Source organism: Calonectris borealis, chromosome 2, assembly GCF_964195595.1.
Source record: "Calonectris borealis chromosome 2, bCalBor7.hap1.2, whole genome shotgun sequence".
NCBI classification, from domain to species: Eukaryota; Metazoa; Chordata; class Aves; order Procellariiformes; family Procellariidae; genus Calonectris; species Calonectris borealis.
The window spans coordinates 9,534,619-9,558,967 of NC_134313.1; the positions used below are offsets into that span (position 1 = coordinate 9,534,619).

Below are 24,349 nucleotides of genomic sequence, written 5' to 3' on the forward strand. Positions count from 1 at the left end.
CAGACACAAAGAGCTGATGGTGTGTGTGTTAACCTAACATCACTATGCACCTGAGGAAACAAAAAGCCACGTCTCACCAGATCCCTCCAATGTACATGAGGTCATGTGGCTACTGTGGCTATGCTGTTAACACCTCTACAACTCAGGTGCAACCTGAAGGGTGAGACCACCAAAGGTCAGATGCTCTTTCAACTCCTCAAGACAACGCTGCATCTCTTTTCATTCTGTTCGTCACAGGCTTTGCTAGAAACCTCTAGAGACAAATCCTGAGTAATGGAGGGACCAAACAGCTTCCACACAGCTGATAGTTCTCTAAACCTGTAGCCTCAGGATGCGTTTCCACCAAAGCAGGTGGTGATTCATGTCAGCCCTGCAGGGTGCCATCCTCCCATCTCCCTTGTAAAATCTCTCATTTCCTTAACCATGTAAGCTCTTGGCCAGATCAGCTAGCTCAAGCAGTTTGTCACTACCCACATGAGGACCACTCCCGGTGCCAGGAATTGAACAGGACTGCATGGCCATCCATGGCTGGAAGGATAACACAGGATCTCAATAGACCTCAGGTCCATATTAGCTGCCTTGGAAGCTTTTGGGTCACTAAACCTCATCTCTCAGCCCTGATTTCTTCAACCCCCTCTACAGAAAGTTCACCAAGTCCTTCCACCAGAGTCTCCTTTTGACTGTTCTGCACCTTCAATCTCCTGTTTCTTGTTTCCATCATTTTTTTTTTCCTTCCAGCTCCTCATGTCTGCCACAAAACAGTCTTGCTTTGTGTTGATAGGAAAGCGATCAGGTACCAGCTCTCGTGTATGAACTTCCTGTGTACATGTGCAGCATGGCTCGCTCAAATGGGTTTCATGTGCTCTGTAGTTTGCTCCCTATTGCATTGTGAGAAAGGCCCTATAAAAAACACTCCACTTTCGTATCTTGTTTCTTGTTGTTGCTGCATTTCTATTTGCTGTGGATTTTTTAAAAAGAAATCCACTGTCCTAACATGTTCCACAGCACAGATATACGGAGTAGTGTCATCAAACCCCTCTTTTCTTTAAGAAATACACATTCACAATTTGTCATTTTGGTTCCCCAATGCAACAAAATTAAGACTCATATCGTAAGACTAAATGAAACACAAACATACACACAAAGGTTATGTCCACAGAGTGCCTCCAACCTAAACTCACTGAACAGTGATGTCTGTACAGCCCTGGAGAGCCAGGGCCAGCCAACTGAAAACATTAGATATAGGGACTTAAGAGAAATTTAGCCCATCTGCTAATACAGTTCCTACTGCTCGTTTCCTCTTAAGGCATTACCTAAAATGTTTATAACTTCTGTACTTCTGTCCAAGCCATTTAGCAAGTATTTGCCTTTTAATAGTTTTTGGACAGAAAAGACTATCTGGGTCCTTCAGCCTGACCTCCTAAACACTACTAGGCAGAGAATTTCTATATGAGGCCCACGGCTTCTGGTTACATCAGCGCTAAAGCACTCCAGTTTGATTAAATACTCTACAAATTTATGGCTCAGCAGGAGCAAAATGTATTTGTATAAATATTATAAATACCTGTATAAATACTCAGAATGAAAATGGATTGACAGCAGACAGTCGGTGAGGAGTTATGCATAGATTCAAGGCAATGTACTGGAATCTGCCTTTTTTCTTGAAGTGCTTGCATGCATTAAAATATAGACGGAGAAATTATTCTTTTTGCTAAACAAAGTCCCAAACTTGTATTAATCTGTACCCTATAGGTTCTTTTGCAAGAAAGGACATGAATATCGTGGTCATCACTGCAGCTACTTTCATACACCTGGATGGAACAAGCCCTTCTGCAGATGATCAAAGGGTTTTCTTACCGAGCCACAGTAGCATTCCAGGTTTCCACCCAAGCAAACGGCTCTGGAGGTCGGAAGCGCCTCTCTGCAAGGGGAGGTGCAGCATACGGGATCCCCAGGAACTGGCTGATATTTCTCCACTCGGAGCCAACGCGGATCACCTGCGATTTGCCCATCAGATCTCCATGGGACGGAATGTACACAGATGGGGTTAAATCCAATTCAGAAATGGGCAGGAATAAATCTATTGGGGGCAGAGGGAACAGAGGAAAAATAATTTGCTTTTTCAAGTTAGTACCATTTCAGAAATGAAAATTAATCCCATTTCCGTTAATTTTAAACTGTCTAATTCACTTCTTTAAATGAAACATAGATAAATTTGTGTTATTCTCTCCCTATAAAATACTTCATGTTATGCTAGATGTTAGCTGCTGGATACAACGTTTAACTTTCCAAACCCTTACTCAAACATTTCTTCCAGATCAGACATCACATTAGAATATAAATCTGAACATTTCTACAGAAAGGGAGAGAGATTTTCAGACTTCCCACAGCCCCCCAGCTCTAAAAAGCACAATGTTAAACGTTTAAACATTTATAGCAAGTCAGAGAGAGGAAAGATAACCACATAGCTCGTTGGTTTGGGCTCTCCCCCGGAAAGACTTGCACTTCAGTCCCCTTTCCCGCAGCTGTTTCATCATGCGAGAGAGAAGAGCTTCAACAGAAGGTAATGAGCACAACCCATGTCCAAATTCCCTACTGTCCTGTGTGGGGACTGCTGTTCTTGAGGTGGGAATCACCAGTGCAAGGGCTCGCTTTCAGTCAGGCACATGCGTGCCTTCTACATGCCAGAGAAGGGACTGCGAGAGTGTAGGGTACCAGAGGGCCTTCGTCTCCATCTCTTGCCTTCTTACTCTGTTGTGAATACTGCCATTTTCTTCTACGGAACTATGCCAGTAGCTACATTTGAGATCAAACATAATTACTATCTGAATTTATTTTTTGCTTGCAGAAAATTATGAAATATTAGGGGGTTATAGTCTGATCCAAATTTTTTTTCTTGTTTATATAAGGATTATCTGAATCAAACTCTTCTTATCCAAAGAAGAGTTTTTTTCAATAATGCCTTACTTTAAAACAGAGCTAAGTGACACCTTGTACTATTTCTCTCCTAAAACAATGTATTTGATAGGCAGGAACCAAATTCTAAGTCATGTGACTAAAACCAAAACTGTACATAAATATACAAACACACAACTCTAGCTTTTATGTCTCAGTCTGTGATTTTGCTTCACTTGACAGCGATAAACCCCTTTTTCTCTCATCGAGTTTGAATTTAGAAGATTCTCATTGATTTGTCAATTCCTCGCAGAAATTTCAGTGAAGAGAAAAGGAAATATTTTTTCCCTTCCCCCTTATTGTTACCTGGTTTCTAATTACTTCTAATAAAAGAAGTTTCTAATTACTTCTAATAAAAGAAATAATCAGTATTACATGAAAAGAAAACAGTCTCTATTAAAATCAAGGGGAAAAAACCACCAAAACTTACAGTTACAAATAAATATATAGCCAAATAATAGAATTTTTACCTGTCTACACAACTTCTATTTCTCTCTTAAATCATTTTCACTTCTTTAAAATATTAGTTCCCCTTGATTTAAGGTTTTTTGTTTGTTTGTTTTTGTTTGTTTGTTTTGTCCAGAGATGATCCTTAAGGCTTTCAATTGACAGTGGGTTTTCAACACTCCTTGTGTTATTCTCAGAGTTTAAAAGGAAGAACATATAGAAACATCTTCTGCAGATGAAAGGAAGGAGCTGGACTTTCATTACTGTTTGTTTATTTGTTTTTACCACTCTGTACTTTCCAAAACATCTTCCAGAGACTAGACTTCCTTTATCGTACCTGCTTCAACATTAGTTGGTAACACTATGATTTCATGCATTTTTATTACAAGTATTTGGGGACATTCTCCCATCCTGTTTGGCTGTAACTCCCCTGAAACAGTAATGGACAATTGTCGAGGAGACATCCATATTGCTTTTGTCTGGTGAGGATTTCCTCACTCTTCCATCCACAAGAATTGTGCACAGGCCACCACAGTTGAGTTCCTTCCTCCACAGCCTTAACCTGCTCTTACCTTGTCTCCTATAGATATATGTAGCTGGCTCTTTGAGTAAAACCCGGCAGCTGTGCCCTTGCAGTCCATGTGTGCATATCTGTGTATCAGGGTAGAAAAGGCATCTTACTGCTGAAAGCTGGATTTCCAGTGTAACCACTGTACATGACTGGTTCTTTGAACAAGCTGTGAGGTGAAATGTGAAGAAAAAGAGCAGGTAAAAAATGTATTCTCAAAGTATTTTGTATGACATTTTTATAAGATGCTTAAAAGAAAGGTTTCACAACAGGTCAAGCAACAAGGATATGAAGTAGCTCTAAAGCAGAATAATGGGACATAAATGTCCTCCGATTCCCAGAACATTCTTCAAAACAGCCAAAGGACAAAAGGTTGTATTGGCTTTAAAATGGAGCAATACAGCAAGAGAACTGGTATCACAGGCTTTAGGAGAAGAAAAACATCTTCTAATAAAGTACTGAGGACCTCAGCTGAATTCAAACAGTCCCCAGGGAGCCCAAGGGAAAGGTTTCAGAATAAGAAAAGTGATCCTCTCTCTTGTCACAGTTTGTACTCAGAGGTGGGTATCCAACACTTTTCCTTTAGAAAGGCTCCTTCAGTTACAGGAAAAGGAAAAAATAGTAAGTTACACTGCTCACCCTCATAAGGTGAGGACCATCTACTGCAAAAAGTGGGACCATTCCAAGGACCATCTTCTGCAGTAGGTGGGAACTTTTCCTTATTTCTACCACTCTGTGGCATTGAGGATTTGCCAGTCATGTGAAGTTAAAGGACTCTCTGCTGTCTAGTCAGGCTATTGATTAAAGCAGTTCCCTTTGTTGTTACTACAGTCCAACCCCTGCTTCATGCCAGCTCTCAGTTAACCTCACGCAACACAGCTACAGGTTACTTTAGATAAGTGGTGGGTGGCTCTACCATCTGTCTCACTCAATGAGCTTCCCTTAACTGTTCTTTAGAAAATAATGACATCATCCCTTTAATTATTTGCTACAATATTCTCCAAGTTGTAAAATGTGTGGAGAAGGAAGAGATCTCAGCACCCAAGAAGTGTCAAAATTACACAATCAGCGTATGGCATTTTATGTCTATTGTACCTTTCATTAGATAACCTATTTCATGTCCCTTCTCTCAAATTCAGAAACACTGGGGTAGTCTTTAAAAATAAATAAAATCAGTGTATCTATGTCAGAAGTGGAGGGGGGGAGGAAGGAGAGCTGTTCTTGGTTTTTCAAGACAATATTTTCTGTAAAGCTATGAATAACCATTTCTTACCGGAGAGACAAAAGTCTCTGGCAGTGAAGAAGTCATTGGATATATCTCTACTAACTTGCACAACTTCAAAGTTTGAGATGGATGAATCCATGAGAACAGAGGACACATTTAAGGGTTGCCATATATCCAAATACTCTGTAAAATGAACCACACAAAAATGATATAACCAGAGGAATCAGTAAAATCTTCAGAGGAAAATAAATAGAAGTAAAAGCATTGGGGAGTTCCCCAATGAAAGACTTTCACCTTCCTTTGCATCAACTTGGAATAAATGAAATATAATATTCAAAGGCCTCTGATTAACTAGAGGGTCCAGTCCCATTTTCAGAGGTCATGTACAACTAGGTTTACAAAGGTATTCAGTTAATAAAGAGGTAAATCTGGAGCAGCTCCATCCAGGTTTGCATGTAAATCCAACTGATTTAAATAAAAGTTTTCTGAACAGGCCTAATTACATTAAAGGACATGTGTCATAATGCTTGCACACAAGTTCCTCAGCAGGTACAACCACTAACTCCTTGGAAAGCAAGTTGGGATCCTGCATGTGACTGAGCACTCCCAGAAGACATCCACATCTCTATCTAAAACAGGAGCTGGTTTCCTAAGGTAGGCTTCACCTCAGTCATCTGAAATGTAGATGTCTACATCTGAGTTAATTACACTAGACTCCTTGTACTATCAGGAGGAGCAGACAGTTTTACTATACAAAACCTCAATCCTGGTTTAGATGTCTGCTTTAGGATGAGACAAATCACCCGCAGGAATCCACTGATTACATGAGCCAGCTGTCCATGTTGTCTGTGCAGGGAACCTCATGTGAGTAGCTGAAATGGAGATGTCTATGTTGCCTGCGCATGTCTACATATAAAGAACAAGTCCCCACCTTACAGACAAAGTAAAAATGAGACAACCATTTTCACAAATGTTATATTTTGTCTTCACTTCCCTTATAAGCAATCAACCAAACTCCCACAGAAACACATGCCATTTTCGCAGATTTACGGACTTTTTTTTTAAAGGTCACAAGGATTATTTTGATCATTTTAATTTGATTTTGTGGACAGAATTACATGAAACTCTATGAACTGTCCTCATGTCATGTAACTGCTACATAATTAAAATTTAATTCTATTATTTCATATGTATATGCACACATATACACAAATATGTACATATGTATATATACACATGTGTATTACATATATATTAACATGTATATTCACATATATACATGTACACGTGCATTTACATGTGTGAGCATATATATACACATACATACTGACTCTAGTATTCATCAAGAATTATTCTTCTGTCTCACAGTGGATTTAAAAAAAAAATCCCACAAACATTCTTTTCTCATACGCAAACAGATAAAAATATCTGCAGGCTCTCAATTTTGCACACAGAATTCAAAAAAGAAGGCTTGGGAAAGAATGGGCCTTTAATTATTTTAGTTCCTTTCAACAGTTCAATATGTTTTAAAAGCAAAAGGGCCCTGCTGCGGCCACCGAGTCCTAAACAGGAGGTTGGTGTTACCCTCTCCGTGTAATTGTAGGGTAAGGACAGAGCTGAGTCTGCTGTTGCCTTGCTATTCCTGGTGAGTAGACCTTGCCCTGTTGCTTCATTTACCACACAGATGCAAAAGTTGTGACCGTTCATTTCATTAAAGATTTCTTTTAGTCTTCTGAGAAATGGGTGACTTGCAAAGATGGCCAAAATTTCCCTCTTCCCCCTCCTCACAGAAAGGCAGCTGTGACCATACCACTCAACATCAAATCTGAAGGTGAGGTCTGGGGTTCATACAAGCAGGGCTGTGGCATGCCCTCCCTACAACCTGGAAATCCTAGTGTTGACATACTTGTCCAGTTGATGAGAACCAAAGACGCAAACCAGACCACAGACTAGCCTGGTTGCACCGTTCCTTGAGCAAATAGACAGGGATTAGCAATGACTAAATTAGATTTCAAAATTATTTTATTCCAAATAATTCATGACAACACAGGATAACTGCCACAACCCAGGGCTCTACGTTGATGCTAGAAGTCTTTGCTTTTGCTTTGCTTTCCCAGGGAAGTGTAAACCTCAAGCATGGGTTATCTCCCAGAGGACAAGCTGAAAAAAGCTAATGCGCTACCACCATTGATGTGCTACCACCACTGATGTGCTACCACCATTGCCAAGGCTTGGTGCTAGCTCCTTTGCTCTCACCCTTGCTGAAGAAAACGTCTGATGGAGTGATGAACCGACCTACTGTACTCCATAAACCTTCCCAAACAGCCAGCCCTAGTTCACGCCTGTGAACTAGAGGCAAAAAAACAGAACTGGGTCCCATGGTCCTTTTCAACCACTTCAATATCATTCTATTCTTGTTACATTTGGGAGCAACTCTTCTAAGAGATAGAGGCTGAAAGTCTCCAGCTAAGTAGAAATGAAGGTTAATTTGGTACTGCACTGTTGTATATTAAAGACCACAAGCTTACTTGATATCACAAAGTAGCAAAATTATAGCACTATATTCAGAGGGAGTCTGAACTAGTAAGGGAGCAAAACCCTGCAATCACAGCTTGACTTGTGCACTTAATTTTTTCTTACCCTTAAGCACTGACTATTCAATAATTTTAGAGGAACACAGTGATTTCAGTCGTGTGGAAATTACTACATTTCATATTGTCATTGGGTTTTCTATTTTAAAACTGTCTAATATGACCTGTTACATGACCCGTGTTAGAAAATTTCAGCCTCTACATCTAGGGTGACAGTTTGTGGCATTTATTTAGAAAGATACTTAAAAATAGAAATCAACTCTGTAAGTGATGGAGAATTAACCTTTACATCCTCTCCAGAGATTATCTGCCTGCACTACTAAGATCTCCCAGGTCTTACTCTTCCAGATTATATCTTGACAGTTTATGTTTTCAATTATTTCTTAAATTTTTTTTTCTGAAAACATGAACAAGAAAAGATTTTTTTTTTAATCAATATGACTTAAACTTTGTTTTTACACAAGAGCAATGTTGCCATCTTGCACTGTGTACAGTACTAGTAACCGAAGTCCTACTACTGGAACAAGTAATCTTTCTAGGTTCAGACACAAAGCTTCAAATTACTAGCTGTGGTTCTTTCAGAAAAGAGCCTTGTCTGGATCCCACTGTAAGCCAACAAGTCTGGGTGCATCAGTGGTTTTGGAAGATATTTCACCAGGCTGATTCTTTTCCCATAGCTTCCCTGACTCACCGAGTGAACTCGGGCAAGTCTCATAATCCTCACATGCCTCCGTTTGCCCACAGGTCAAACATTCAGAAGCGTTCTTGCTAAGCTAAATTCTACTCTCTCAGGAAAGAAATTCAAAACAATTCCACAAAAGCAAATATATTCTTTGGATTTAAACCTCTGACACTTGAATTTGGCCTCCTGTATCTGTTTCCCTGATGTTTACTAGTTTACCGTTATTAAAATCTTTGAAGGTGCTCACATTAAGCTTGTGAGTGCACATTGCCATTATTAGGTACATGTAATGTGTTCTACATTTGATCACAAGCTAAACTTCCTACTTCTATATTAAAAGATTTTTATTTTATCCCTTTATGCGGGATAGAGTCACATTAATAACATTCATTTTAAATACATATAAGACACAACGGGCACTTTGCAGCCCATGCTAGGCACAAAAGAGTGACCACTCATGATGCAAACATCCATAGGATCATACATCCATACCTAAAACACATTTTGTTTTGCTTATTCTTTACCCCAAATCTCACAGAAGTGACCCTTACAACCTCCCACTACCCACAGGGAGTTGGTTTTTGGGTTGGTTTGGGGTTTGTGGGTTTTTTTCATTCTCAGTCCTGGATGAAGCATTCATAATCTCAGATCAGATTTATATACTGAGACTTCCAGTGTTTTTCTTTTCCGATCTTCTGCCCAGCTGACCCCAGATGCAGATAAATGCAGAAACACTAATGCTTATTTTAATGACAGAGCATTAACCCAGAGCCATCCATGGCACCACTGTGGACATTGCCAGCCAGCAGTTAGCTGAGAAGGAGATTTTGGCTATTAGTCGTTTCCTTCCTCCCTTCTCCTGGCAGCGGATCCAGCAATGCCCGCAGCCATGCACACCCACTTCATTACGTGAGCAAAACAGAACTTTCCATGGCTGAGCTAAACTTGCCTCTGAACTGCTCTCACGAGGCACACAGCTACAAACTGGCACTGCTTTACTGAAAGTGCATAGTGCACCTGATGGGCTGGAAGACATTTCTGGTTTATATATAGGTTAAGCTCTGACCTTCCAAACCACATTTTGGCAAATGCTTTGATTGGATAATTACAGCACTCCGAATCCAGGCAGCCCTCTAACTTTTATTGCAAAATTATAGATGTCCCATACAGAGAGCCTCTCGCTTCCAGATGTTCTTGTTTGGGTAGGCAAGGTTTAAGACTGGATTTGCAAAAGGACTCACGCTGGTCTTACTCTGTTCCCACTCAAGTCATAGGATCACAAGACTGGAATAGATTTCCTGGGGACACAGAGTTCAACCTCCCACTTTCACAGGCAATGACATTATAAAATCCTTTTCATAAAGTCAACAAAAGTTTCATCACTGCTTTCAGTGGAAGCAAAGAGGGGTCAGTTCTGTGTTTGCTGGAAAATCTGACATTTGATATAAGGAAACAGAGATACAGAACTGCAATAAAATAACAAGTTAAATTTAGAAGAAAACTCTTGAAGTTGAGGAGGTACATAAATCAGATGAGGTTAACATGAGGTTAAGGAGGTACATAAACCAGATCTCTGGGTCTAGTATGCCTAATTTATGTTTGAAAGACAAATTCTGATCTTAATTCTGAAATTTGTGAGCCATATTTAATAGTCCTGACTCAAGGCAAAAACATGTTTACAGACTGAACTCAGTGCTTTATATCCCTAGCAGTCAGAGTTTTTTTCCAATGAAGACTGCTAACCTGTCTGTATACCAGCAATCTCCAAAAACAGCAAATCATCAACTCAGAGTGGACCGGCAGAAAATATACTCTTTCGAAAATATAGTTGCTTATCATTTTTGTCCTTCCACTGAGATCTGAATAATTCAAAACGAGACATTGTCTTAAAACTGCTGCATAATAACTATAATCACACCTCAGACAAACATGTCACAAACTAACAAATGTGTTATTTATGGCTTTTAGCAGTGAGCAATCTTGCTATGCTGATGTTAAATGCAAGCTTTCTGCCTCCTTCAGTAGTGCCAATTATAGTAAATGGTATAGTAATAGGATACTAAAAAATGTACCAGATATTTATCCAGGCTTAAAATAAGCTGTTTTCAAAAGGCTAAAATCCTCATGTTTACAAACAGAATAAAGATTGAACTTAAGACCAAAGGTAGAGTAATTCTACACCAGAGGTCAAATATGCTACATGGAAGCACGGTAGATCAGTTCCCGCGGATGGATAAAAAAGGCTGGTTTTGTATCACACCAAAGATCTCTCTGACATATCCTCAGCATTGTGGGAAAGCAGGAAAACAAATGATGCTATTAATCATCAAAGACAGCTACATCAGCACCTGTACTCCCATCAGCATCTCTGTTGAGAATGGGAATACGCCATGTGCTGAAACAGCCTGATGGGAAATTTATTCCCACATGGGAAAATCCCATAGCCACTGCTCAGTCCTGCATCGAGGGAACGACTATAAATCATTAGGGGATCACAGGAGGCAGAAACAGGAAGGGCCTAACAGATCATTACATCCATATGCCTTGGTGGTTTCTCAATGAATTACTTGATTTGGATGGAGTGGGAATGGAGCCCATATAATTTGTATACGATTTGCAGTGCCATGCAGAGATCACCATTTAAGGGCCATTGTATTCTAGCAGTTGCCAAATCTAAGATAGATAGCCCTATCCTATTTAAAACTGAGGAACCTGAAGACACAAATGCTCATTAAAGTTTGGATAATTACTGTATACAATTCATAAATTTCATAACAAAGTACAAAAGCAGAAGTTATACATCAGTGTCACTCCTCCCTTCCACATGCACAGGAATATTTTCAGGATCTGCAGTTTGCTTTAGGCACAAGTATTCCTTCTAAAAAACCAGGTAACATGTTTCATAGATTGCTTTGCTTCCTTCAGTTTAATTGTAAAGACATAAAAACTTCCATAGCTCAAACCCCTGGGCATAAATCGTTTTAATAACAGCATTATACAACCATAAAATAACAACACATAATTTCTCATAAAAAACTTTTCTTATCTCCCCCTATCTTACAGCTGGCTGCAGAAAGTTCCATCTCAAACCTAATTATGAGACCTGACTGTTTTCTCTTTTACATAACATTCCCCCGTATTCACACAACTCCTCGGAGTTGTTATTTAAATACCAGCATAAGTAAACCAAGACTGCAGCATGACATATTAGCATTTTCAGCACGGGCAGTCTTAAAATAACAGCTGTCCTCCCATCGTTAAAGGTCACAGATCATACCTGAAACTTGCCACAGATGGTTCCATACTCAGTGTCATCACAGCACGTTAACTTCTTCAGGGGAAAAAATGCTCCAAATGTAACAAGTCGGACTTTCCCAGTCTGTTCAGGCTATCTATTTTTCAAGCATTATTTCTCAGATAACAGAAACTATGTGGAAATCACAACAGAGCAGCAGGAGCATGCTCTGCTCCACGTGATAGATGTACAGAAGACAAACAAAATATTCACTTAGTTAAAGATGAAAACCACACATTCAGTTAAATGCACCACAGATCAGTGATGAAGATGACTTGGAGAGTTTAACCTTGTATCAGAAAGGGTATATTGCAAGAACACAAATAGGTAAAACGTGTTGAAGCAACAAAAACGCAACAAGAATTCAGGTAAAAGACAGTGTGCAGCTCACCTCCCTCAGACAGCAGTGACCTGCAGGCATTACACAGCACTTTTTTGCAGGCTAATGGGGCATCTAATGAGTGTTAGAAATGCCTAGCAGTGCTGCTTTCCTGGGGAAAGCCACCAGGAGCCTCAGGCTGTGGAGAGGAATACAGGGCTACAATGGGCTGGTGGATGAACAATCTGGTACAAGGCAAAGAACGGGAAGAACCTCAAGCCTTCCCTCTTGTTGTGTCTCTCCTGAGGTTAGCCTCACGGGGGGAAGGGATTTTTTTGCATCTCCCTGGTGGCTATGGGCTGCCCTATGACAGGGCATAAAAAGAAGCCGCTATTGAAAATTATTTTTGCCATTGCAGATTCAAAGGCCTAGAGGTTTTATGAAGATTACTGCTCATGAACATCTTCAAAAGCCCAGATTGGGGAACAGAAGGAAAGCAAATACATGTTTTTGCTCAGTTTATTTAGGGAGACTTTCAGTGAAGGAAAATCCAGTAAATTATTTGAGTGAGACAAAAGAATTTCGTCTCAACTTTTCATCTTTTAAACCTGTAGTGACTGCAACAGAGCTCCCCTTTGTGTACGGTGGAACTAACCGGGCTGGACAATGCCTTGCAGCTCCTTGCCTCATGGATTTCTGCCTTCAGGGAGATACTAGGACAAATCAAATCATTCTATCTGTTCCTTGCTGACTTTGGGCAGTTGAAGATTGTATATGCAAGCTTTAAAAAAAAAAAAAAACCAAACAAAATGAAAAACAGTGAGATTCTGAGTTTAAATAACACAGAAAGTGAGACAAATTAAGATCTGGTGACAGTCCAAAGAAAGACAATCTAGCTCTAGGAGAGCTGGCTTCATTGTAGAACAAACGGACAAACAAAATGGTTTGGGGGCCATAAAATTTTCTTTTAAAGAGTGTTCTCCAGCTTATTCAGGTAAAAAATGAAAAATCTTGACAGGTTGGTTTGTGTTGTTTTTTTTTTTTAAATTAAAGAATGGCACTTCAACATCTCCAGAAGGAGATGGCTCTTTAGAGATGCTCAAATCTGAAGTGATATCCTTCCATAAGGGTAGAGATGGAGAAGTTCGTGTTTAACAATCTGGCCTCCTGCAGGATGTCAAGGATTCCTCAAAATGCAGCTTCTTATAACTACATAAGCCAGCTAATGTAAGATGTTACCTCAACTTGCAAATCTTGTTCTCCTGACCACCTAAGGAAAGACAGCAAAGGAGCCAATAGTCCTATTAGTTTGAACTAGAAAAGCTGAAGCATGTGTGAACATGAGAGAGAATACTTATTTTCTCAGAAGGCTGAATGTTAAAACAGCTTCTCTGTATGACTGCTAGACGAAGTCCTACCCAGTTTTCAGACAGAGCTGAAAGACAACTTGATGGAAGACAGCTTGATCCAAGATGTAAGTCTGCACATTTCTCCAGCTTGTTGAGGTCCCTCTAAATGGCACCACATTCATCTGGTCTGTCAAACACTCCTCCCAACATTTTATCGTTTGCAAACTCACTGCAAGTACACTCTGTCTCATTGTCCAGGTCATTATTCAAGGTGTTAAACAGTATTAGTCCCAGTATCAACTCTGGGGGTACACCAGTGATTGGCCTCCAGCTGGATCACGACTCTGTGCCCAGCAATTCAGCCAGCATTTAGTCCACCTCACTGTTGATTTATCTAGACCTTACTTCAGTTTCTGTGAGGATGTTATGTGAGACAGTGTGAACAGCCTTTCTCAAGTCAAGATAAACAATATCCACTGCTCTCCCCTCATCCACTTAGACAGTCACCTGATTGTAGAAGACTATCTGGTTGGTCAGGCATGATTTTGCCCTTCATAAATCCATGCTGACTACTCTGAATAAGCTTCTTTTTCTGCATGTGGAAATGCTTTGCAGGATCACTTGCTCTATTACCTTCCCAGGTGTCAAGGTGAGGCTGATCAGCCTATAGTTCCCTCATCCTCCCTCTTGCCCTTCTTGAAGACAGGGGTGACGTTTGCCTCCCTCCCAGCCTCAGGAACCTCCCCCATCACCAGGGCCTTTAAAAAGTAGAGAGTGGCCTCAGAATGACATCAACCAGCTCCCTCTGCACTCGCGGGTGCTTCCCGTCAGGCCCCATGGGTTTGTATGTCCAGCTTGTTCCCTAACCTGACCCTCCACTGAGGATAAGTCTTCCTTGCTGCAGTCTTTCCCCCAGTCTCAAGGGCCTGAAGGCTGGACTTACCAGTAAAGACTGAGGTGAAGAGGGCACCTCAGCCTTTTCCATATCCTTTGCCATCAGGTCTCCTCCCCCATTCAGCAGCAGACCCACATTTTCCCTACCCTTCCTTTTGCTGCCCATGTACTTGTAGAAACCCTTCTTGTTGAGGCTTTTTCTGTTGTTCTATGGTCCTACCTCTCTATTGAGAAGAACAATGAGTAAAATAGGCAAAGCATCTACTTCCCAAAAGACTGAAAATAAATCTGCTAATCTGGGTTTCTTCACAACGTGTCAGGGCTGGAAAGACCACAGACTTGGAATGGAGTCAGCACCCTGACTGCAAACGGGAGGAAGCAAAGTGCTGGGCACTCTGTCCTGAGCATTGCAAATTGGTTAACTGCTAGAAAATGAGGCAAACGCATTAACTGTCTATTGAAACACAGGCCTTAATTGTGCCTCAGTAAACTCAGACTCTAGGTTGGACATAACGTTAACTTCACTATTTCACAGAGCCTTCTGGCAAAGTACTCAAATTTAAGTATCTTTCTGACCTTTTGATGGAAAGTTTTATATTTTTTTATATATATATATATATATGCTTACATGCACACACACGCATATATATACACACACGACAGTGCCCTTTAAATAGTGACGTTTTCCTCACACTCACCATCTGGTTACCACACAGGAGTCACAGTAATTTTTTTTCCCCATGTACAAGCAATACCACAATGTAGCAAATTCAGTCACTGCTAGCTTTTCTATGATGCCCAACTTTAAAACCATTAATCTTCTATAGCGTATATTAATATAACATATATAATCATAAAGAGTTTGGAAACAACGTTTATGAAAATTTTCCAAAATCTCTGACAACACAACAGAGATAGCAATCTGACCTAAATAACCAGGCTGGTACTTTTAGTATCAAAATGAGGCAGAACGTAAGAAGGACAGATGGTTCCCGGTTGCATTTTGAATGCATTGCTGCACACACTGGTGTTAGGGACCCAAAGCGTAGAGGATACTAGTGTTAATTTGATGTCCAGATTAGTTGTACTCTTTGTAATTCAGTGACTTCTCCCGACTGCTGTCCTCAAGACAACCGCTCTAATCCAGAATCCTGCCTCCTCATGGAAGGCTCTGCTCACTTGGGTGGTTATCCAGACCTTTGCAAACCAGAGACTTCCCTAGTTGCTCTGCATTTGGAAAGATGACCTGGAAATGGGTGTGATAGATCAAGGCTGTTACTAAGGGTAAGATGACCACCTCGCTTGCTGTGGCTAAGTTCTGGTCAGTCTTTAGAGTAGAAAGCAAATGTCAAATAGGAAGGTCTAATTTTCTTAAGTACTGCTTAGGTCACTATTTTCCTAGATTTAAGAAAGCAAGAAAAACATAAAAGGAAAATGACAAAATTACTACTAAGCTTCACACTGGGAGGAAGAAAGCTTTAGTAAAGCAGTTTTCTACATTCCATGGGAAAACCAGTTTGCAAAGGAGTTGAATTTCCAACCTCCACATTACCGCACTAGCTCCTCAAAGCATTTCACATAAAAAATTATTTCTGCTTACCTATAAAGATAGGCGTTTTCCTTGTATTACATTGAAACAATCATTTAAAAAGCACAAATTCTACTAATAAATACAAATAGTCTGAACATGATCATGACCGGTGATCATAGATATGATAAAATGGTTAATTATAAATTCTGAATTCAATACTGAAAATTCTTTGCAAATATTAACCATCTCCTGCAAGCCCAGCTGCATATGGTTTAAGGTAAGACAGACACAAACAGATTAAAAAATTTGCTCAGATCAAACAGAAAATCAAGGGTAGAGATGGATGAGACTTTTCAACTTCAGTCTAATCTGAGGGTTAAATTGAGTTATCTAGTGACTAGTCAACCTGCTTCCTTTCCATTACACACAGCATTTAGCCGATATGCTGTGTATTTCTGGAAAGGACACATCAGGGAAGTCTGTAGCTGTTGACAATTTGCATATATTTTTAGGGGGCAATAGACACAAAGCCCTGAAAGACAGCAGTTGAGTTTCATTTATTAAGAGGATCCACCCACTTCTAAAATAATGCATGTGAGTACCATAAGATTCATTTTCTGCAAGACTGAAATAAATTTTCTTCCTGACACAAAAAAGATGGTGTCATAGCAAGTTACAGCATCTCTTCAAAAGTGGGACCCAACACACACCTCCAATACTATATTTCTCATGACCCTGTTCTGAATAATCTTTGAGATAATATTCCCACCCTGCAGAAAACCACAAACGAGGACTAAAGGCAGTACAGTTTATCATTCTTCTACACCAATTATAAAGTGGTATAAACCAGAATTAATTTCCTGAGGAACTGCCCCTTTCATCATCTTGCTTTTTAGACATAAAGCTTTAAAGGGGAAAACTACATTTGCTAAATTTGACTTTGCATCTTTATCTCAATTGTTTGTATCTATTTGAAAACCCGTTACTCCTCGCATTTAGCATTACTGACAGCAACTGCTGGTGATTTGTCTAATCTGACATCCCTTGCCATCCTGGCAAGCACCAGATGCTACAAGAAAGGCGCTAGAAACCCCACAACAGTGGACAATAACACAATAAACAGCTTTTTGGGAGGCTACCCTTGCCAGAGCTTTTCTTCATTGGTCACTGCACTAAAGTATAAAGTTATATCCATTGAAAGTAATGTGACATCCACGCTTATAAATGATAAATTTCTTCACCAATCCTGCCAAATATTTTGCCTCAGTGACCTCTTGTGGCAGTGAGTTTGAGAGATATTAGGCCAGCATTGTGCATGACAAAAATTCTTCCGTTTAAATGATACACAATTAATAAAAATGGGTAAACACCTGAATGAGTAAACTCATGGGGAACACAACCATTTCATTATAGTGTGATCTTTCAGCAATACATACAAAATAGAGGATATTTCCTTTTTTTTTTGGCTTAATACATGAATACACTTACCACTTTCTGGCCTGAGAGGTAAACTAACAGGTGGACACAGGTTAGGCATGGTGTTCTTCAAGTCAGCTAAAAGCAGAAAAAAAAAAAACCAAACATTTGAAAACAATTACACTTGAAGTTTAAAATGTAATCAATACCTCAATATTTCCAGCATTACTTCTAGGATCTGGATGTTGCATCTTCTCACCACAAACACCAAAAGTAAGGATGCAAGGTTGCTTTGCTATCTAACCCTTTTGGGCTTGTACATGAAACCAGACTTCCCTAAATTTCCATATTTATGAACATTCCTACAAACACTTTTCAAAACGCAGTTATTTATGAACAGTTCATTTCAGTAGTTCTGCGTTTTTTCCATGCCCCTCTGTGTTTGGTTTTCTGCATCACAAGAGACATGAGATTTTCTCTGCTTCCTGATTAGCAAACTGGATTTTCTCAAAAGGAGAATTAGGAACAAGTCAGTTTCCAGCAGGAAGCTTTTCAAATTAAAATCCAAATAATCATTCATATTTTCCACACATGAAAATTCTCATTTGCTAACATTTCCCTTAAACATTTTGTAATTTTAAATAACAAATAAGAAGTTTCCCCTGTGCATTCATATTTTGTAAAACACTTCGGCTAATCAAATCAGTTATAAATTCTCTACTAAAACAAAATAAATTACCCCCCCTACAGTAGCTGAATACAATCAGATTTTTTTATTTGCTGCTTCTGCTTTGTACTGCCCATGCATGTAACCAATAGATATTTCTCAAAACTCAGGAGTTTCACCATTCACACTGACCGGAGTGAAGAACTGGGGTTATCCAGAACTTTCTTTAAAATGCTACTGTATTCTCCTCATTGACTGAGCTGCAGCCATGACTATATGCATAAAGTCGAATTGCTAAAGAGCAGAGCTGTGTGGGCAAACAGCTCACACGTCAACTCAACATATTATGAAACGCGGAGACGCAAGTACCTTCCTACAGCAGAAGACTGTGGACTAAAACCAAAGACCCTGCTTCATGCTAACGTTCCACTGTCTACAGTAAATTCCTCCTTCAGATTTCACTCATTTTCCCTTTTAGCCTCAGAGCTTTCTTGTTCCTCTTCATGGTTCCCAGACCCCCAACACACCAGCACAACTGATACAAATTTTTGTCTGCAAATAACTCCATTTGCATAAACATCTGTGCCTTGCTGTGTGTTATGGTGGAAACACATCTGAAGCTTCCTCACTACATAAGGAAACATCACCGTCTCTCCTAACAGTCCCCCCCTTGCATACACCCCAGGCTCCTCTTCATCATCCCTCTGTCTGGGAAGTGAGGAACACCCTCTATTTTTAGTTGGTTCTTTGTCAATGAGACAAAAAACAATTCCAAGAAGTGGAAGGGTATCTACGCCTCTGCCGTCTCCTCTTCACTTCGCCTTTCTACCATTCTTCATTCTTACCCCTGGTTGCCTCTCAGCTCTGCCTGCCCACGGGTTCTTACCGTTGCCTACTTTATCAGTGCTATCGTTCCCTTCCTCTCAGTGCTAGACCCTCAGTCCATCCCTCCCCAAGCCCGCAGTGAAGATCTGGGAAACCCTATAATCTTCCGTGGTGCTCCCTCCACTCCATGCTGTGTCTCCTCTTTAACAAGGGTTGCCCCACTGGGGGAGGAAATGGATGGTCTAGTGGGCATGGAAAAAGGACTTGGAAAAGCTCAGGATCAAGTTCATATTTCAGACACTTCCAGTGTGAATGAGGGTTTTCTTTAAGTTTACTGTAAAATGCAGTGTATTGCCAGGGTATCTGATCTAGCTCTACACAACTTTAACTGGATTATCTTTATATCACACTCCCTGGACAGTATATATCTACTTCACGCCTCCCCTCTCCACTCAGATATCAGTCCTCTACTCTGCAAGAACTAAGGGAGTTTAAAGGCAGGAAAAAGTACTCCTTATTTAATTTTTTTTCCCTGAGTCTGTCAACATTGCCAGACTTGCCTCTCTTCTTTCAGTGGAGTTCAACAAGGTTGTGCCCATTTACACCCAATAACAAGTTATCCTCCCATAAACGGGGGTACAGCCAGGCAGGTGTTCATTGTCTTTATTGTTTCAGTTATGTTAAATCAAAGCTTAACAAAGTAGAATTAGAGCCACTTATGAGGAATGTGACAAATGACAAACCCATTGAAATTTTTCAACAAAGTAATGGAGTCTTTTGTTTTGCTATGGAAAAGAAAATTCACTTTGACTAGACCTGGTTTTGATTCCTCTTGAGGAAATAACCTAACCTCTCATAACTTCTCTTCTGTTTAAACACATGATGGCTTCTTACTGCTTGAAGAATACAGTGCTACCTTGGAACTTGGTCTTGGCTCTTTCTTTAACAAAACAGCCAAAAGTGAATTTTAAACTCCATAACAAAACGAAACCTTTTGAAGTTATGCATCCACACACACTGTTAAACCATAAGCCAAGCAGTGAGAAACAAAGAATGATGTGCTGACCAGGACTGTTCAGTGGGACAAAACATATTTTGATTCCGACATTGGCCGCAAGTCTCCCATAAAATCTAAGAAATTAAATTATACCTCTTTGAGGTATTTCTATTCCTTTTCTATTAAAATGGAGATTAAATTGCACTTTTCTTTCCCTTGCACATACTCGTCTGCCTTGCCTATTTGTGATCTTTGCAAATGGGTCCTCCATCTGAAAGCTGAAGCTTCTAAACACTGAAGCTAATTAATAAGCTTCAATGTGCAGAAACCAGTCAGAAAGGCCATGTGCCCTGCATCACTTACCAGGCTTTTGATACCAGCCAAACGGGTGTATTCTGACTTCAGCATCTGGTGAACTACAATTTGAAACTTGCCAAGCACTTCTTGTTTCCTCAGCACATGTCTGGATTCCTAAGCTGTTCAGAGTCAGGCACACGATCTTTCCATCTGCCAGGAAAATACATGGTTATAGAAATGATAAGGAAAATTTTCCTCTTCTAGATAGATAGTATTTTGAGGAAAGTGAATACAGCACAGTTCTACTGAGTGTTTAAAGGAATTCCAGTGACTTAGAAATCAAAGGAAGGAAATACCTAAAATGGGCCAAGTTTTACTGTTGTTGAAAAAGCACAATGAATTTAATGTGAGGGAAGGTGGGTACCAACATTTTAACCCATTAAGGTCACCCATTAGGAGTATTTCCACTGAGCAAAGATCAGGACCTCTTCTTTGAGCAAGCATCCCTTTCTGGTTAATGCAATCCTGGAAATTAAAAATCTGCATGTGTGTTGAAACACGCCCCTACTTACATCAAAATAAAAATTCTGCCTTTCAAAGTCCTAGTGTAAATATTTCTGTACCTGAAAAAAATTGAGGGTTTGAAACACAGCTAGGAGTTTCATTGATGTTTTATGCTATCTCATGTTAAAATCACTACTGCAAGTTCTCTTGACTATATGAATGCCAGGACTGGATGTCTGAAATGCCACAGGTAATAAATATTCATCAGATAAATTAAGAGGTGTCAGTTTTGCATGTGCAGTGCTTTAAAATCCTTAATTTATTTTAGAACTATTTAAAGAAACTTAAAGTCATATTCAGTTAAGACTTCAAATTTCACATGGTCATATGGAGGTATGAAAACTGTCAACTATTTTTGATTTGCGCAGTAATTCCAATCTAAACTATATTGGGTTAATTTTCCAAGGTACTCATTTTTGACTGAGTGAAAATTTTGCCTGCTCAACAAAAAAGGGAATTAAAAATATGTATTTCTGAAGTGTTCAAAATTCCCAAATGAATTGTAAAACCAGCACGTTCTAATGACCTCAGGGAGAGTTGATTAGCACACAACATTTCCGAAAACAAGGTTAGCCATTTTAGTGGCTTAAATCTGAATTTGGAATAAAATATTAAAAACTATTTCATTGACTTTGACCTGGATGGCATCCAATTTTAAACACCTGCTAAAGAGTTTCTTTTAAACACAGCACTTCCTTCACAGCCAGGGGAGAGAAAGAAAAGTACCTCCAGAACAGGATTCAGTCAACCAATGCTCTTAATGACCCCATAGTTGTGTTTATACATCTCTCTGTACACTACAGAGGGAGCATAGGGTGACAACACCCCTTAACTTAGCCATCTCAGGTAAGTAAAATATGTTTGTTTGACTTTCTAATGGCTTTCAAGTCATGCATACTTTTAAAGATCTGATTTCCTCAGACTAACAGAAATCCTACTTGAGATGTCTTAAGTAGCTAAAATACTGAGGAGGAGAAGATAGGCAACCTCTATCCCAAACCGATCTTCCTCAAGTAGAAGATTAAAATTTGGGAGCAGAGAAGTTCAGACATCCAAGAAAGCCAAAAGGTTAAGCTGCCCCAAAGTATCCATGGACATTATGCGTTTAATGTGCATTTAATTTCAGTAATATTTAGGTTTCTAAGTCTCTTAGGTTTAAAAAATGAAACAACACTAAAAAATATATCACAAAAAGAAGTCAACCAATATTTTGGGAGAGGTGTCGATAAATGAAAAGTAGCAGTTCCCTGGAGTTTTATCAGTTTGAATTTCATGCTGTTGGAACTGCAGCCTTTTAAGCACTCATTATCATGAAGTTTTCTTAATGATTTCTGAGATGTGGAGTGTGTCATTGGGCTGAACTCCTAGAAAAGGTCACACCTCGAAAAGGTGCTAGAGAGAGTTGCATAAGATCTGCAAGGGCTTTTAAAGTGCCCTTCAGAGCAAAAGAACAGTAAAGTTTGGAATAATGAAGGGAGACTGAAATTATGTTAAAAAAAAAAAAAAGGGAAAAAATACCTGATAGTTGGGAGTCATTAAAAAACCCAAATCCTGTGCAACAGGGGTCAGCATCACACCAACGCTCACACTCAAAGAAGCTGGGAAGGGAAAAACATCATTACTCTTAGCATCATTAATAATCTGTCTCTGTCATGGAGAAGCGAAGAGAGGATATTGCATAGACTGAGAACCTGTAGAGGTGCCTTTCACAATAAGACTGCTTCATGGTTCTTCATACTGCATAGACACTTCCATGTTTTTCCATTTGTAGATGAAATTACATTTGATCAGTATACATCTACCAGATTACATCTAATAATTTAGATGATTATTTTAATATCTGCCCTAAAAATATAAACCTAAATTAATTTGGAGTATTATCGCCAAGAGATTTAACTGGCAACCAGCAATTTAATAGCAGTATAAGTAATAATTCACATATATATAATTACTAATTATATACATTATTATTTATAACTCAATTATAAATTTCCTTTAAATCATATGCTATTTTTTTCTTCATTAAATATTGTCAAATAATGCTGTTCTTGGATCAAGATGTCTGATCCCCTTCATCTGTGTAACAGGGGCCTTGGTATTCCAGGCACGGTTAAACTTCCAGCGAAAACAAAGGAACAGTCATGTCCTACCCATCTGAAACAGCTTTTCTGCTCATGTCAGTCTTATTCCTCACTGAGATCCCCGTTACTTTCTGGAATGGTACCCGTGTGTAGAAGCTCTTCACAGAACTTTTTAGAGTGACTGGAAAGAAAAAGAAAAACAAAATTGGAAAAATCGTCTTAACCTTGTAATTTACATATACTAGTCAAGTATATGTAATCACATGGTAAGAGTAAAGTTTATGTTTCTATGCTACTATGGTCTTGATCAATTAAAAGATAATTTTACATTATCACAATAAACTTTTGATGGTTAAGCCTGAAAGTGAACAAAAATCCAACAAGTGAAGACTCTAAAACCTGAGCAAAGTACATCACCAAGGAAAGACTTCCAGCCCAGTGTTTCTGTTTCTGAGACCTGTATTGACATTACTCCTTCCGCAAGTTCCAAATACTGCGGGACAACTCCAGATTGGAAGACTCCAGTGTGCTCATGCATTATTCAACCTGTGATGCACTTTGGGCTCCCCAAAAAGACACGATTTTATAGTTTAGTTCAGTGGACCTTTACATTTTTCACAGCAAAAGTATAGATTCCTGTACAGTGATAACAGTGTTGTTTGTCCAGCTTCCTCACATGAGACCTATGAGAAAATCATTGAACTTCCCAAGCATTCAAAGAGTAGAGGTTAAAATCCACATGTTTATAACTCTGGACTGGCTTAAAAAAAAAAAATTATACTCAACGGCTTTCAATTTTTGCATCACGTAACTACCATGGAAATTTTAATGGTATAAAATGGGATTGGTGACATCCCTGTGACATTCCCTTTTCACCCACATTATAAAAAGATCTAAGATCTGGTATACAAAATATTTGAGCTACCCTTGGCCTCTCTGAATTGGGAATAATTCAGGTGGAGAGTGGAACTCGTGGTTAATATCTTTCCATTCTGAACTGAAAATTAAAAACTATACCCAGAACAGCCTGACCTTCCCTTGCACCATCACCTCCCAGGACTCATTCATACATTCAGACTTTTTATCTCAGAATCAAGAGCCAAAACACTAGCTTGCATTTCCAAGGTTAGAGCACACATTATACAACCAAATCCCAAAACTTGCCTATTTTACGATACAATGTTTGTGGTTGCCAGGGTAGGACGGTTTGACAGTTTTCTGGTATTTGATTGATGCTGCCATCACAAATCTGTGCCTCTGGATAGAGGGTGCACACAAAGTATTTGTCTGCACTGTTTTGAAGATCTGCCATTTGACAAAACTCATCTTCTTGTGCACAACCTAGGAAGCAAAGGCACTAAGAATTACACACACACAAGGATTCCTTCTCCTCTCTATTCCTCTTCATGTCTTCAGCGCACTTAAAGCTATCCATCAGCAAACAACTAAAAGTGAGAATTTCAATATTATCCTATTACAGTACAAGAGAAACAGGGACAGATTCTGTTTCTAGTGACACTGAAGAGCAGGTTTACCTGAAGAGCACAGAAAAGGAGCTACACCACAGCTAATCGGAAAGATACATTCCCCAGCTGTGACAAGAATTACCCTAGCGTATTGGTGTCACTCTAACACTGTGATTCATA

General features: G+C 39.4%; 1 protein-coding gene across 1 annotated transcript in view; it reads right to left on the bottom strand.

Moving 5' to 3' along the window:
* TG (thyroglobulin) overlaps positions 1-24,349 on the bottom strand; it is a 162,497-nt gene that overhangs the window by 77,822 nt on the left and 60,326 nt on the right. Inside the window, exons 31-38 of the mRNA XM_075141138.1 lie at positions 23,868-24,044; positions 22,773-22,884; positions 22,141-22,220; positions 20,125-20,268; positions 17,345-17,410; positions 5,244-5,378; positions 3,975-4,139; positions 1,858-2,080 (exon numbers count right to left, since the gene is read on the bottom strand). Of these exons, the coding sequence (XP_074997239.1) occupies positions 1,858-2,080; positions 3,975-4,139; positions 5,244-5,378; positions 17,345-17,410; positions 20,125-20,268; positions 22,141-22,220; positions 22,773-22,884; positions 23,868-24,044 (1,102 nt within the window). The remainder of the gene's footprint in view (positions 1-1,857; positions 2,081-3,974; positions 4,140-5,243; positions 5,379-17,344; positions 17,411-20,124; positions 20,269-22,140; positions 22,221-22,772; positions 22,885-23,867; positions 24,045-24,349) is intronic.